Genomic DNA, 17,924 nt, shown 5'->3' with positions numbered 1-17,924 from the left:
AAATAACCACTATGTCTCTTGTTAGTATAGATGTATCATTTTGCAGAAGAAGAGTCCTTGCCTGGAATTTTGACACAGGCCAATTTTTTCCCCTCCAAGTTTCTGAATGGCATGAATATTACATGTGAGAAGAAAAATGAAGTCAAATATCCATTTCTCTGCCATAAAGAAAACCAAAAGAAGAAAGAAATTCTTTGTGTATATAATTCCTAAAGCTGCTAACAAGTCAGATACATCTCACATGAATTTCTTTCTATTATGAATGCAATAAAACACAGCTGGAGTACATTTTTGTCTTCACATTTTCTCCATTATCATTATATACATAAAATACATATGTATATGATAATATATATGTAATATATATCAGTAGGTATCTCTGTAGTGGTCATCAGGATATGTGTGACCCCTTCACATAGCTCTAGATTAGTGGCAGAAATAATGAATATGTGCGTTTAAGAAAAATTACAGACATATCTTGTTAGTTCAATGCATTTTCTGAATAGACAGCTACAGCTGTGAATTTTTCTATAATTTACAAAAACTTTTCAGACTCATTCTGGCTCTTTTGTTTTCTAGTTATTATCTTTTTAGCATATATACTTGTCATGGCAAAAGTGGACTTAGAAACTTTGGAGCCAACCAACAAAGTTATTTCTAACTCCTACGCTGAAATATGGACATCATTTGTAACATAACACTCAAGAAATTCTGTGTGATACTGTTCATCCCCTGACACCACCATACTAAAAGTGCAGACAATTTTTCAGTTGTATGGAATGTACGTCTGTATTTTAAAATATGGCAAATGCTGCAATTCTGTTATATTTGAACTATGCTGTATTCACTTGTTATTACTTGAGTACTTTTACTTACTTTCTTGACTAACGTAAAGAACATTTACCTCAAGACAACAACTGGCGAGTCAAACATATTCTTGCAGTTTACTCTGTTTATCTCCATGGCATTATGCTGGTACCAAGTCTGACTAGGTTACTGTACAAACACCATGCCGTGTTCACAGATCTCAAAACTGGAATTCAGCCTTATCAATCGATGCCTTGTTTAAAATAAATAAGCAAGCCTTCCCACAAAGCTGTATAGTACAGCACAGACCTTGCTCTTAATGTATACTTTCAAAGTCTGGGTAATTGCACTGTTACCAAAGATGTTACCTAGAACTGGTATCTGACCCACACACTTCACTTTCTCACAATGAGCTTCATGTCTGTTCAAAAATAAGATGGTAAGATTAGCTGTTATATTACAATTATTTTCACAGATGAAGAGTTTTGTTTCTTTTCAATGCATTTCATAACCTGGCTCTGAACTGATTCAGAACCTAGGAAAAAAAAATTGCATTTTTATAAATGTTAATCATGCTAAAGCCATTCCAAGATAATAATAAATAAATAAAACCCCACCACATTCAGTTAATAACACTGTGAGTGTGGGTATCTTGTAAGAGCATGGAAATGAAAAGGAATGGAGAATTGTTCGAGTGGAAGACAGAGCTGCATTTCTTATGGCAATTCTTAAGTGACAGAAGAGATTTGCATTTCAGTTGACTAGGCTTTGGAGGAGAATGGAATAGGATAAAGGGGATAGTATTTGGCACACTTAATTCAAACAATCCTCATACCACTTCTTAAAAGTTTATTCACTCAGGTAAATTGGAACATAATGACAAAGAAAAGAACATCAGAACAAAGAACACTGTAGGTCAGATTATTTAGCAGCTGCATTCCAGTGAAAACAACACTCTCGGACAAACATTTACTAACCTGCCTGCTGTTATGTATATTCTCTAAAATACTACATTTTCTTCTGATGTGTACTTCTCCACCAGAGAAGGATTACTACAGTGTAACAAACTATAAAACGTTAATCAATTCAGTCCAGGAGGATTGCAGTTCAGATTCTAACCATACTCAACATATCACAAGTCTGTTGAAATATGAATTTAGGCAGACATAATGAGTCACTGGACACATAACAGAAAGTAATGATGTGCATTTTTTGCCATAGTTAATTGGTTTAACGTGACATAAGACGCTGATGCCACATAGACTGCATCAGAACATGCACAGCTTTGTCCATTATCAAAAGTGCTAACAGCCAGCCATATTGCAGGATGGACATAACAGTTTGTTCACCTACTGACATTTGAGAGTATCTCAAGATAAGTTGTCACTTTTTAAAAAGTTATTTATTTAATTAAGACCTTACTGGTTTTGTCCCTTAAATTCTTTCCGTTTTGAACAATCTTAAGCTTTTCTCACTCCTCCTTGTCTTACAATTATCATTGTATAGAAAAAGACTACAACACCAATCTGGAATCCCAGACAAGGCCACAAATGTTGTGCAGGTATGCTAACTTTTTAAGGAGTAAAAAGCAAGTAAGATATGCAAGTGATGCCCATATGGTATCTTCTTTATTTTTGGTAGCTAAAGATCATAAAAGGAACAGATGTTTGTTAATGATATCAGAAGAGCCTGGCAATATGTTTATAATAATACAGAATTGTATTTTTGACACTGATCTGTGAGTCAACAATGATTTCACATTCAGATTATTAAGCTAAGCATAAAATGAGACGGATTGAATACAATTAGAAACTCGGGTTGTGATTAAAATACTGTCGGTCAATATTCTCTTGTTTAGTTTTGACTGTTAATGACATTCAAAGCTCAGATAAATAGTAGCTAGCGAAAATTTTAACAGTGTACTATACAGTCAGTCTCTAAAGTGTATTAACTAAAACAACATGGTTCAAGTTAATATCATTCAAATTATTTACATGCATGTTTTGCAAATGCTATGAAAAGTGTATGTTTTCCAAATCTTAGCTGGAGCAATTTTTATATCTTTCAGTAACTGTTCTTTAAGTTGCTGAAACAAATAGCTAGAGTTACACAAGTTGTGCGCAGTATCACCTCATCGTTCAATATCATCAAAGTGACCACCTTACTCTCAGCCTAAATTCAAAACAGGTTTTTAGCTTTTTTGTTCTGGTAGATTTTCTCTGGTTTTGCTGTTGTTTTTTAGAAACATGTATTACACACTGCTTTTCTATACTGAAATTAATTTTTAGTTCTTAAAAAAGAAAATTATTGCACCATAAATCAAAATAACTGTGGCTGAGTTTGGGAACTGATCATCTGAAACATTACCAGTTAACTGAAATATTTTGTGACTATTTCCAGTGTGTCCATGCTTTTACTGAGCAAAGGAACTGATATGACTTTGAAGTTTGGCAAAAAGTTGATATATGTCACTAGTCAACCTTTGGGTTCTTCAGAAATAAAAGTTTTCCAGAATAATGTTGTCAGAAACAACTTCCACTTTAAAGTTTATAATGTACTTTATTAAAAGCACCTGAAAGTCTCCAAAGTTAAGCATAAGCTGGGAAGAAAATTCTGCACACTGCTTAAATATAACACAATTTCTGATACTGCCAAACATATTTCCAATTCATTGCAAAAATATCTACTTTATTATCCACTATATGTTTGGAATAAAATGTTAATTTGTCTGAAGGAGTTAACACTGAAAAAAAAGAGGTAAAGAAGGTCAAGTTGTGACTCTAAACCAGCAAGTAATATTTAGCACGGTTTTAGTTGGTGATTGTTTGCCTTGTTATTTCTTTCATGTTAAAGACATGTGCTATGAAACTAATTTCAATTGTATTTTGCACTGGTAATAATCATTTTCATGCAGGAAAAATTCTCAGAAGTATAAAGGAAGTTTGCCAGCGTACACTAAATTGTAAAATGTTAACGTATTATTTTACATAAAAGCAGTGTTTCTTTTTTCTCAAACAGCATACACAAAGTTCTGTTATCCATTAAATGAAACAAGAAAAAGAATATCACAGATCAGAGAGAGATGGGATTAGAGTCAGAACAGGGCATGTTTGAGTATTGGCTTCTATTTTGGTGTGATTGCCTTAGTGGCTGACAGCAGAAATAACAGATGGGAAAAACAAGTGGGTCAGAAAAATGTCGGGAGAAAAAACAAACGCCACAAAACAATAACATCATTACTAAAATATGAATAGCAATCAGACTTATTTTAAAGCAATAAATGAAATAAAACGAAAAATTACTAAGCATTTATAATATAATAAAAGATATGGAATGGTGCTTGTTACTGACATCTTGATCCTGCTGAAGTCAAAAGGCATTTGATTTTAAATCTGCTGCAATATCCTCCTCTTATAAAAATACAATCTTAAAGAAATACTGGATAAAAGATTAGATACTGAAATACTGATATCAATGGAAGTTATGAAGCACACCAGAGGCTGCAGAGTTTCATCTGGTAGGGATGTTTAGCATGGGCTTTAATTGTCCTCTGAATTAAGAGGACAACATTGGTTCTGAAAGTTTCAGCACATTTAAGGAACCACAGAAAATGTTTTTGTCCTTTTACTGTGTACAGTAACTTCCATATGTGGAGAGTGTAAGGAATACTGTTAGAAACCTGTCCTGAGAACCTGGGGATAATTTACGTATCTCACAAGAACACATGCAGAGCACAACGCATTTAGTACTGCATGTGAAGGGTTGATGCTCATTGACAACGCAGGAACGTTTATGCTGAAACATTAGTTTAGCCTTGTTTCACCCAAAACAACCAGTATTTTAAGCAGAAAGACTTTTAACATCTTATATGCTGTAAGTTACAAGTGAAATAAAAATACCTTTCTGAAAGTTTGCAATGACATGGAAAAAGAACACATGAAAACAAATAAGAAATTTAAAAAATATGAAGAGAAGGCAAAAATAAACCAAACCCACAAAACAACCCCCCAAAAACATTACACAATTAAGCATATTTGTATATATAGAAAAGTGGAATCATTTTCCAAAGCTTACCCTGTGCGTGAGTAGTCTTTCAGACCACTGAAATCTTCCAAGTTGAATTGTCAGTTTAGGCAGAGACAGGCACAGCATGCAGGAAGTTTAGTAGATTAAAAATTTCCTCAAGAGATGTTATGGATATAATCACAACAAATTTTGTGCAGCTGAGCACCAATTTCACTGCCTGTATGGAGGTAATGGATATCTCCTTTCAAGTAGAGTTTAATGCTCTGCTTTGGCTGTGGTTGCAGGCAATATTTTATAAGCCTTTGAAAATTGTTTCTGTGGTTAGTTAACTAAACTAGCAGCTAATGAATATGATGGGCACTCCCAACTAGCTCATTATTTTGTTCCTACTTTTTCTTGTTCCTGACATATATACCATAATGACCATGCACCTGGCAACTGGGCAGGGGGAGCATCAAACAGCATAATAACTGAAATAAATCATAAAAATCCACAAGAATGGCCAATTTCAGTATCCTCCTTTGTACATAGAGGCTTAAAGTTTGTAATTTCTCTAACATTAATTATTCACAAATATATTATTTCTTCAATCTAATCTGAGCTTTCACAATCTTTTATATGATTTGCATTAAGTCATAAAACAAGAAAGGTTTTTGAACAATACATCATGGATACGCTCACTACATGTAGAGATGATTCAACTTTATATTGTATTACCTCAGAAAAGAAAATTATAAATCACAAACTGGTTGAAACTGAAGGGGTTTTTTGGTTTATTTTACCATGCACACTCTTCAAATGAAGGACCATGGGTCCTTCAGATGATGTAAATTATCATATCATCATGAAAAACTTAATTGTCCTGACACAACTCCAAACAACCATCAGATTTAGTTTGTCTTTAAATATCCGTGTATAGCCTTAGTGTGAGGGAAAGCAAGGAAATTGAGATTAATGAGTATTGTGATACAAAAATAACTGAATTAAGAACAGCTAACTCAGGCGATATGATTAAGCATTGCTTCTTACGGCAATTAAAAAAGATAGAGGTTAGTTTGTCACTTAATTCCCTCCTCTCTTTGTAGCCTTTAACTGGCATTCTTTCTTCTTCTACCTTCCCTTTGTTTTCCTTTTTCAGGTACCTCATAGCCTACCTCTGTAAGCAACTACAATATCAAGATGATAATCTTTGCCTCTATTGGCAATTTTGCCTTTCATTACTTGCTAATCCAATTTTCAACCAAGAGATTTGGGTGTTCTGTCTCTTAACAGACTTTATATTAGAAAGAAGCATGGAATCCACAACTTCTGAACTCTTTTAATTTTCTTGATACAAGGCTGTTTCTTTAACCTGGATATTCTATTTCATGTAGTGCTTAGCCACTGGCACAGACTAAGGTGCAGTGAAAGTATAAAAAATTGTATGCAAAAACCACAGATGACAGTAGTTTTGCAAGGCAGCCTACTAAGGGCATGATTAATTTGTGCATAAATTGGAATCACATCCAATTACAGATTTCCTAAGTGGAAAGGAAGAAGCTAAAGTGACAGTACTGATGTTTCATTGAAGTATAATAAGCATCCGTAGCGAGGTCACAAACTTAGTGAGAAGCCGTGCAGCCCACCCATCCAGAGTACAGCAGTCAGCCTTGTTCATCTCCAGCAGAGTTCCAAAAATACTAGCTTATGCATTTACTTTCTACATTTCCTCCCCCTTTCCTGGATATACTTTTGTCATTTCAAATACTAAAATACTCAGCAAAAAATCTGTCTGGATAATTTTTTTACCAACAATGGATGTTAGATTTCTGATAATTACAAGAATCTCCACATTTTGAAAATAATTAGCACTTACCTTTATTTCTTGAGCTTTCCTGATTCTTTTCCTGCTGCAATTAAAAGTAGAAAAATATATTATTTACAGAATTAGTTACCACAAAAATACAGATCCAAAAGAGACACTCTAGTTCATCCTCTTTCCTACTCCAAGATAAAATCAGCTATGCTTTGCCTGCTGCAGAAAAATTCCTATATAACCTGTATTTAAACTCCCCTAGTATTTTTCACATGTTTTTCACAATGACAGTGATTAAGTGCTGAAACACATTCTCCAGAGAGGCTGTCCAGTCTCTGTCACTTTACCTCTGTCTTGGGAGATGCTCATAATTGAACTGAGCAAGACCCTGTGCAACCTGATGTAATTTTGAAGTTAGATCTGCTTTAAGAAACTGGTTCAACTAGGTAACCGCAGGGGCCACTGCCAGCATAAATTATGCCATGATATGGAGAGACTGTTCCAGAACCTTGTAAGCCCTAGCCCTGGAGCAGTGCTTAACTTGCCTCAGTTTCATCCTGAATGAAACTTTACCAAAATCCCCTGAACTACTGTTTTTTTTTCATGTTTTTACTGACTTGTTTGCATTACAGTGAACATAGAAAACATTTCATCTTTAAAGCAAAACAAAGTCATCTTCTCTTGGTTCAGTTATCTTCCAGTCTCCTCTTTCTACTTTTAAAAATTTTTTAACGTGTTGCGTAAAGTATGCCAGTATTCCAATTTAGAATTGTCTAGAACTAAGTTTTTTTTTTAAATACATCAGCTCTGTAACTGCATCAGCAACACATAACATATATTGATATATTTCAAAATAACATTTCCCTTCAAAATAACCAGTATGACACAGCTGATTCACAGTCAACAAGTTTTTGACTATAATCCCCTTAGTTGTTCACTCTAACCAACCAATCTTTTCCCATAGCACTATCTCCTAGTTTTTTCTCGTTTCTTTGAAATACCACTGTATTATTTTTCTGTAAAAATGTATTTAAAAACAACATAAAAATATGTTAGTTAATATCAGGAAAAGATTCCTTCTGAGGCAATACCACACAAAAATAGATTTAAAACTTCCATGTTAGGAAAATAATCAGCTGATAAAGCATCTGAATCTCTTTTTTGAATAAGCAGAACAAGTCATTCTCACACCTACATCCAGAAGACTAAACCTGAGCAAGTTGTTCATGGAGTAAAAGATTTTATATTTCTTGTTATGCAAAAATACCTGCCTTTTACATCTTGAGGACTAAATTTGTGTGTCTATTATACCTTAAAAAGTCTATGTTTGAGACATTGGTCACATAAGTCTTTCTTTAGTTATTTCTAGTGACAAGGAACAGGAAAGGAGGGCAGAGAGCAGGAGAGAGAATTAAGACAAGAGTTAGCACTGGGGTGCTAACCCCAGTGCAACCCAATGGTGCAACCCAAACCATTCTATGATTGACCAGTATCACATCATCTGCACATGGTATGAAACAACTCATGGGCAACTTAAAACCTCACAGTGGTGGATATTTCTTTCATATTCTAGTTAAAACAATAACTGTTGTATAACCCTTATACATATTACTATAGTATTAATTCTCAATACTAATATACCAGGAACTGAAATTGTGTCAGCCAGTGGGTATGTGTGAACATATTGCATATATGAAACGGGTCATGGCTAGCTTAAGTAGGCATTTAACCGTTTATGAAGTAATAGGCAAATGCTTGCAAGGCTGATGACTAGGAATCCACCAAATGTAAGTGGCAGAGAAAAAGGAGAATAGGCACAGTAAAAGTGCCTTTAACAAGCACAATGACGCCTGAGGCCTTTGGATGAGACACGAGGCCTTTGGATGAGACACGATAACTCCATTATAAGGTGGCCAAACAGAGCAATCTGATACAGTGCTCACTATAGGACAGCAGTAGGGCTTGAAAACCATAGGCAGAAGGGCCCTTCTAGGCCCTTCTAGCCTTCAGAAGGCTAAAACTATGAACCAATCAATTAGTTCCTGAGAGAAGTATCACATTTAATACAGGACAAGTTAACTGGTTGTTACCAGGAAGTGGGACAACTATTACATCTACCTGGAAGATGCTGGTTTGTCTTAAAGGTACCAGCACAACCTCTTAGGCTCACCCACTTATTTCTAGTTCAGGTCAGAGTATTGGGCTTACCTATGCTTAACTCTAGCTCTGCTTTATTCCCCTGCAAATCTCGGAATCCCTTCCATAGGAGTCTAAGAAAATACTTTTTCCATCAGGCATATGCTATGCTATCAGGGAGTTAGGCTCAATTTTTGTAAATATTTATAGAACAAACTTGTTAATCAGAAATTGTGAAAAAGGTATTTGCTTTAATCATGTTAAATGTGTTGACTTATTGCCATCAAGCTAACAAAGCAGAACTGCATCAAAACTTATGAAAAAAACATTTGTTTTGGAGTTATTAACTCAAAAGTTTTAAATGGCTGAAGTTTATAATTTTACTCTTTTGAACTAAAAATTAAGTCAGTGCAATACTGTATTGAAAACACACATGCATTTCTGGCCTCAAGCTTCCTGTAAATATACATTCTGATAGTTGTTCAGAAAACTTTCTATGTTTTGTAATTTTACTTGCACAACAATTCTTCTACAACAGTTTCTCAATAATGAAGTCTAAATGCTGCTGAAGTTATTTCTTTTTTATTGGAGCAAGTATTTATTAAGCTGCATTTTCTAGTTATATTACTTGTTTCACATGCTAAAATACTGAATGAAAATCCATTTGAAAATAAATGGTATATTTACATAGTAACATTTTTTAAGCAGCATATTTCTTAAATGCTCTTCTTTCCATATCTAAAACATTATGACAATGTGTTACTAAAGAGTCTGATTTCCCTGCTTAGTATTAGTAGTAAAAACTCATTCATAAGAAAGAAACAAGTAAAATACACACTGAAATTGGGAAAAAGAAAAGAAAAAAAGCAGCAAGTCCATTAAATTAATTTACCAAAGGGCTCACTCTGAAAACTACAACTAAAGTTGACAGCTCTTCTGTTTATTCATTTTGATTTCACTGTCTGACACACATCCTGTTGTTTGCTTGGCAAACATTGAAGAATTATTTCCCACTCAAGCAATAAGTGCTACCATAGCATGTTCTCCTAATTGATTTTTTTTGTTTATTTTATTTTCTGACTGACAAGTTCTTTTGTCAGAAATGCTGACGTCCATGTAACATGACAGTTTGAATGTATGTAACTCAAGAAGTTTTCCTTAGTAGCACACTTCTACATAACTGCATCTATTCACTAAACACCTTCATATCACCTACATGAGAATGAACACAGTAAACAATTTGCTGCATAACCTGATCTTCAGTGTTAAGTGACAACTGAGCTAGTTGTCTTTAATGACATGAGAAAAACCTATGAGAATTTACTCAAGGCAGTAATCTGTCCCCAAAATTTCAAACTTTGATTTTACACAACAGTTGCTCAAAGAGATGCTCTTTGTTTTGTGTACTGCAATTCTTCAAATATTTGCTTCTTTAGAAGTTTATGCCAGGAAAAATGGCATTGGGAATAGGCTAAATGCAAAACACTTCTAAATTTGTTTTTCTATTATAGGATACATTGGGTTTTTAATTTGAACAAAAAGAGAAAATCAGATGACTTTTTTTTTCTTTTGTTGCCATTTATAAGGGGTATTTTTAACATTCTATAACCTATTGATAACAAAGAGAGTGTACTGATTACAATTCAGTACGAATTGCACTGTTTTATTCTATCTATATATACCAAGGATTTGTTATTATGGTGCTCATATCAGGTTAATTTATTCTTAAATATGTCCAGATGGTACATATAAATCTATGGAAACAAGTTAATGTCTACACCAATACATACATCTTTTAATAGTATACCTTTAATAGCATTTTTCCCAGTTACCATGCCAATAATTTCAGAATAAGACTTATTACCTATCTTTGTCTGAGTAATATAGAAAAAGATCACCTGAAACTAATTCTGTGTACTCACATAGCTGTTTAAACTCCACCAAAGAGATCTGAAACTGATAAAAAGAATAAAGCTATAATCAATAATTAAAAAGTATTTTATAATTTTCGGGGAAATAGAAATGTTTAGCTACCATTACTTAAATAATGAGGCCATCTAATCTACAAACAACTAAAATGTATTATTTCAACTTTTCTCATTTTATAAAATAACATGGGTAGTGATGGAATATTTGTGTTGTTCCCTGCAACCTGATCTTATGAATCTAAGTCAATGATGTTTTTCTTGTTGTTTCAAAACAAAGAAGTGTGTCAAAACCTGTACCTATCTGGAAAGTACGTTTGCAAATTTGACTACATTAAATGACTACATTAAACATACTGGTCAGATATTTTTTTTTTAAAAAAAGGTACTTCTGCATTTATTGACCACAAAATATAGTGTACTAGATTGTAAAGTACATGTACATGCTTAATGTTTCTTAAATACAATGAATGGTATTTCCTGAAATACAGGATATGATATGACAGGCCGAATTTACAACTCTAAAGCTCTGATTTTCATGCTGTACTAAAACTAAAGCAATAGTTTTAGTATTGCTTAATTCCTTTGACATTTCTTTCTAAACTACAGTCAGCATCTGGTTTAGAAGATCTATCTAGTACTTTCTTCTAGTCTTCACAAAGGAGAATTTGTTTTTATTTTATATCTCTTTAGAGGTCAGAGAGTGAAACTTAGACTTTAACAGGCCAGTGTAAACTCAGTGCAATCTTATTCGTGATAAGCAGTCTGTGCTTATTGAAAGAAAACCCCAAAACCAAAAACAACAAAAACCCCCAGGATTTAGAGGCAAGATGTAGCCAAGTTATGTTAGCATTCAGGTACTGCAATTTATAGGCTCCATGAACACGGTTTAGTCCCACAAAGCTCACTAGTCTTTTTTCCCTTCCTTTAGTTTGCAATTAGAAGAATGGAATTCTTTTCCAACAAAGCTGCAAAGCCTAGAATGTATGCTACTTACGCTACAGTAAGTAGATTCTGAAGACTTAATCCAAGCATTGATTACTAGATCAGAGTAGCCTTGCAGGAAAGTAATCTTAAAAATCAAATCTTGGTATCAAAGAAGAGAAACACTAAAAAGGATGAGAAAGACTTTTTAGGGAGAACAGAGTGCAACAAGCTCAGCAAAGATAGGAGAGAAAAGAAAATGACTCAGAAGAAATTATAAAATAAAAAAACCCCACAGTTTGTTTTTTTTAAATGGAATGTGTTAAGATTTCAGTGACTCCAAAAAAACCCAAATTTCAAGGAAAGAAGGCATTAGCTGACAATATCTTTTATTTTCTTTAAAGACCTTATTTTTAATATCTTTATTTTCTTTCACTTCAGCTGAAGCTTTTTGAGAAGCTTTGCATGGCTTAGTTTTCTCAAAAGACTCGAATTTTAATTTTAAGCTGCCATTCAATCTACTAAGAAAAAACTTTGCTAGCAGGTCATGGTCCAGTCTCAGTGCGATATGCCTTGTGCCAGCAAGATGCTTGGTAGCAGCAAAGTGCATCCAGATAGAAAGAGAAGTCTGTAAGCCTCAAGTTCTTTCAAGATTAACCAGTGATTAAACTGGGTGTAGCATCTCTGAACTGTGAAATTAACCTTCTGCCTAGGGAAAGCCTCCTATAATATTAGACTTTTCAACTGAAAACACAGACTTAAAAAATATAGAAAAATTTATACTGAAGGTGCATTAAATACAGATTCTTTCTTATTATTAAAAGATAAAGTATGTGAATTAATTTATGTAGAAAACCACTAAGAAGCAATGACTTATGTTAGTGAGTAAATGTTATAAGCACCTGTAACTTAAGAAAATTAAGTTCAGATGCTCAGGGAAATAGGAACTGCTCTTCCTGATGGGAAACAAACAAACAAACCTCTCAGAGTCCTGAAATGTGAGAGAGGTGAAGAAACAATTGTTCATCACCACAGATATTTCCACTTGCATTTGTGCAGCATGCTAGGGTTTTGATGCTAGTTGGCCTGAAAATAAAAAATTTCTACCCATATGCTATTAGAAAGCATGTAAATGTGCAAACATCACTGTACTAAGTAAAACATACTAATTCTGTATAAACACTGTGGTGTGGAGGAGTTAATAGACCTGCTTTTACAAACATTTCTGTTATTTTTCTCCTGTATTGCTTTATGATATATAAACAAAATATTTTCACCTCACTTGTTAACAATCAAAGAAATTATATATATTTGCTGTCTAAATAACACTGGAATGATTACATGAACCACAATATTATATTGTTATCTATTGCTATGAGTCATCTGTAAGCAGAACAAATCATCTTGCATCCCAGGATTTTTTATCTGCTTCAATATAGCAAAACAGTTTTGAATTTAACAGTCTCCAACCAAATTAATCAGACAAGTTGCATGGCTTTGCATGGTTTTGCGTTGCCTCATGTTGTATCAGCCTGATGAAATGTATCAATGCAGAACATATTAGAAATGTAAAGAAACCTTTCTTGTGTGTCCAACAGACTGAATTCAATGTAAACTTTTCAAAGCACCGTGGATGAAAGCGGAAAAAGTGTCAAATTTTCTGCTGTGTTTGTGAACTAAAAAAGATCATGGATGGCTGACCTCACAAATTGCTATTCTGGCAAATCATAAATTATAAACTATTTGCAATATATATCAAACTAGGCTCTGTAAAGAAACTGATTTAAATACACACAGAAATGCTCTGCAAGGTAAAAAACCCTCCTTTTCTAGTACTATTTTCTCTTTGCCTTAACATGCAAATAGTATCAATATCCCTTAAAACAACCTAACATTTTGAGATCATCATTGTTCAGAAATGACATATTTGGTAAATAATGTTGGCATAGTATCAAATTTTATTTAGAAAAAGGGCTTCATATTAGCAATAAGGGGAGTAGAGCAGGATGGTCAAAGGGACTTAATGTACAGTGATTCCAAAGAAGGTACACAGCTATTTATGAAAAAGACCAGGGCTGATCTGTAAAAGCAGATAATATTCTAGGACTAACAAAATCCACCAGCCGTTTTAGAAACAGGAAAGCTAGTTTCTTAGCCCCATTTAAATACGTATCATGTGCATCTGTTTGTTTTTCCCTTTTTGAAAGGAGAAGAGTTGGTATTTATAAACCATGGATGTTGCACATAGAAGCATATTGACAACCATTTAATTCTGTGTTTTTAAAAGACAAAATACACACTTGTATTGCATCTAGAACATCACTCATCTCTCTGCCTGAATCATCTGCTGAGGATCTTGGAATGTGTCTGCCAGGGTGGGCTACTGATAAAGAAACCTTATTTCTTTCTTGCAAAACTCAGGCAAAGTCTTTTTTTCCATGCTGGCTGTATTTAAAAAGTAGCTGCTGAATTAATGGAATTCTGAAAATAAACAAAGTGCTAATTAGTCTAAAACATATGGTAGATTGTCCTTGATATGTGACAAAAATTAAAATAATTTCATAAACATAAACCACTAATTACAGAAACTCTGATGAAAGAGGGAGTGCAAACTTATTTGCTTGATTAATATTTTATAATGAAAATTTATCATTAGTCATATCATAAAATGTAGTTAAAATGCAGAAAGTTAGGTTTGTGTTCATTACCGTTAATGTTCATTCTGCAGTGGGGGTACTTTGTTACTATACAGTAACTTTCAAAAAAATAATTAAAGGAATAATTGTTTTTAAAAATAATATTTCATTGAGAGAGGTACTAAGATAATTATTGCTATCATGTTGTTAAAACATATACAAGTTATGGTAGTTGAACAACAACATATTCGCTTATATTAATACAACAGCTTTCATTACAAGAAATCTGAATTATACATGTACAAAAACTTTTTATTCTGATGAAATATGTAGCATGGTCACAGCCATAGAGAGCGAGTGCACATACAGCACAAGACAATTTGGTAAACTATTCCCAGAACCAATTTGATCAATGACATTTGTGTTTCAAAATAGTTTCACAGAATCAGACTTCATCAGACTCTCAGCAACTGCAGTACAATTGCAATTTAAACTAAAAATGCATGCAAAGCAGAAGCAATAACATTGAAATTTGTAAAGCTCTTCTGTTAAGTAGCATAAGCAAGGCCTTGCTTACTACAGTAAGGAAGAATGAGCAAAAAGTGATCCATTTTCCTGTTGCTCTTGTCAGAACACTATTTACTACAGAGAGCTTTGTAATTTAATGTTTGCACCAGAATCCTTGCACTGGTATTCTGCATACACAGCTCAGTCTTGTTAGAGATTGCCACCATTGCCACCATGGCAGCAAATTCTGGGAAAATAATATACCACAGGTTGTTCTTGTATCAATTAATGCATCACATGAATGTAAGATTGTGTGAAGGACACAGAAGGATGCAGAGCAAGGTGGCTAGGCAGAAATAAGGAAAAATATAAAGCTGTTGAAATTTTCAGAATTAATGACATTCCCAAGATTAAACATTACTAAATATTACAGTCTTAGAGTAAGCCTTAGAGGCCTCTGGAGAAAATTTGATGAAGTCTTGAATTCATGAACCGTTATGAAATGGACCCAACAGTATTTGGGAAGCCTAGATACAGGAGTGAAAGATTTGTTTCATTAAAAACAAAACAACAACAAAAAACCCAACCACACAGGTGAGGAACTGTGAAACTACTGATTTGTTTCTTGGTTTGCTGGTTTAGATCCCTGAGGAATATGAAGAACAATCATGCCAGACCCGAGAAGGGGAGTATGAAGCAGTTGTTCCTCTTTGTGCGCAGCAAATTACAACCCCTCAAAGCAAAAGGGAAGCAGAGAAGAAATAAAGATATGCAAAAGTTCCACATCATCTTGTCTATGCCTGTATACTTTTAAGGAGAACTATCTCCAGACCAGGCTTCAACAAAGCATGCACTTTCTTCTGTCCACTTTCCATCCATAGAAGTTCCACACAAAGGCTAATCCACAGTTTTTCTATTTAGGCATGTCTGACTGTGCATTAAAGCAAATCACCTAGGTGTGTTGGTAGGCCACATACTAGTCTTAAAGAAAGCCTTGGACCATGTAAAGGTTTTGTCCTCAAGGTGAAACAATTGCTTTGGGCTAAAGTTACAGCCTAACTTGTAATGTTCTTCAGTACCAACTGCATTGAAGTAGCTTCATGCTAATGTCACAGTAACATTGTATACACCAAATGGATTTCTGGAAACCCAATTACATTCTACAAAATAATATTTATTTTCCAAAATAAGCAGAGAGAGAAAGATTAATGGATTTTAAAAGCAATGATTCTTCTGGTAGAATTGTTCACAATACCTGTGGACACATTTCCTAAAACTGTTGCCAAGTGTAAAAAGACCTGCGTGCAGCAGGCTGCAGATAGCTCCCAAGGGAAATAAGCACCCTAGAGTTAGACCTGTATGCCCTGATTACTAATTGCACTTGAAAAGAAGCTGAGAAGTAGTTTTGATTTTTATCTTATCTCTAAATTCAAGGATTCTCATTTCGCTAAATCATTGCTTTTTAGTAGGATTGTAAAGTTTTCTATTGTCTTTTTATTTCCGATGTAAGAACTTGTCCAAAAGGAATCTTAAGGATTCTACAGGCCCAATAAAACAGTAGGCAAAGGCCAAATATAGTCTTTCCTTCATTTTACTGAAGCAGAGAAGGGCCTGTTTTCCAAATTTTGTCTTTTTTTAAAATGGAAAAATCAAAGAAAATCTTCATGCTGACTTTAAGAATCAATTCCTCCACAGGCTGTTACCCTTCTATACTTACACTGCTTTCATTAGGACAATTGTCCTAAAACAACTGGTCACACTTCTGAGCTGAATAGGCGGAAGGGGGAAAAAAAAAAAAAAAATCAACGGAACATGCATAGAAGCTTACTCTGGGTAAATTTCTTAGGCAGCTCACTCTTACAGAAATACAATGTAACTACAGCTTCTTTAATATGATGACTTCATACTTTGCTCTTTGATGACAGACCAAATACATGTTAAATTTATAAGCAGTTTCACAGCACGTGACAGAAAAATGTTCTACCAATTTTATATGGCTGTGCAGTGTTGCTGTTTTTATAATGCTTTAAGCATTAAAACACTTAATGCACAGTTTAAGTAGTGGAAGAAGTATATACTTTTGCATTGAAACAGGTACCACTACGACCAAAACAGCTTATATACTGAAGAGTGTATAAGCCAATTTATGTAGTCAAATCCAGGCTACAACTCTCCTTAGCCGAGTTGGAGCTATGAATGCTATGTAAATGATGGCTATGCAAAAGTAGATTACTGCTATTTGTGCATATTTTGCATTAAACTTTAAATGCTCAGACATTCCGTGTAGAATTACTTTCCCACATATGGACAGCATAAGATGTACTTTCTTCCAGCCTACCAAGGAAGAAATGAGATAACACCGGACAGTTGATAAGGTGCTGTAGATGAATATACTTAACGTATATAGTTCATAAATATATATGCTGAATATCATTAGCTTATTTTGAAATTATCTAAGGACACTCCAGATTTGAGTAGGCAAAGAAATGGGGGAGAGACCTTCAAGAGGCAATATTTTAGCATACTGAATTATTACTGGAAATTCTAAGGGACAGTATTTAATGGGTATTCTATTATCTTCCCCCTCATGTGAGCTCCTAAAACTCCAGGTACCCTCACAATTACTGAAAAGTATTATACTTCCTGACAATATAGTGTTACTTTTTTCCCCAAAAAAACCTAGTACAGTTGGATCTTAGCTGCACAATTCTCATTGACATTAATGGGAGTAATTTGCCTAAAACCTCTATTCGTTTTGGTTTTGTTTTTTTTTTTTAATTTTGGAGATGGTTTTTAAGTGTAATTTTCTAAAGTGTAATTTTCTAAAAACCACATAATGTGCATTGCATTTTATTGTTCAGCCTGTCTGAGGCTCATTCAGATCTTATCTTTCCTCTTTGCAAATTTTTGTCTAGATAAAAGAAAATCTGCAGGAAGAATGACAGAGAGTATAGACACGAGAGCATCAACATCAATTACCTTCTTACAATTCAGGAATGCAAGTAATATTTAGTCTGTGTTAGGACATAATTATGGGTAAAATTGTAGTATATCTACCAGTATTGATTAAAACCAATATGCTGAGAAATTTCTAGGAATAATATTTTGTTTCTACCATTCATCTTACAAAGGCAGATAAGGTAGTGTTGCAAAGGAAAAGAGAAGTTC

General features: G+C 34.0%; 1 protein-coding gene across 3 annotated transcripts in view; it reads right to left on the bottom strand.

Annotated features, from left to right (window-relative positions):
* The window catches only part of FSTL5 (follistatin like 5), a 309,868-nt gene that overhangs the window by 278,950 nt on the left and 12,994 nt on the right, over positions 1-17,924 (bottom strand). For 2 of the 3 annotated variants that reach the window (XM_075499252.1, XM_075499251.1), the window contains exon 2: positions 6,689-6,719. In XM_075499252.1, coding sequence (XP_075355367.1) covers positions 6,689-6,719 — 31 coding nt within the window. Of the gene's footprint in view, positions 1-6,688; positions 6,723-17,924 lie in introns of all 3 variants that reach the window. The other variant, XM_075499250.1, reaches the window with a different exon arrangement.

This window comes from Mycteria americana, chromosome 4 (assembly GCF_035582795.1).
Source record: "Mycteria americana isolate JAX WOST 10 ecotype Jacksonville Zoo and Gardens chromosome 4, USCA_MyAme_1.0, whole genome shotgun sequence".
NCBI classification, from domain to species: Eukaryota; Metazoa; Chordata; class Aves; order Ciconiiformes; family Ciconiidae; genus Mycteria; species Mycteria americana.
This window is presented reverse-complemented; position numbering and strand designations above follow the sequence as displayed.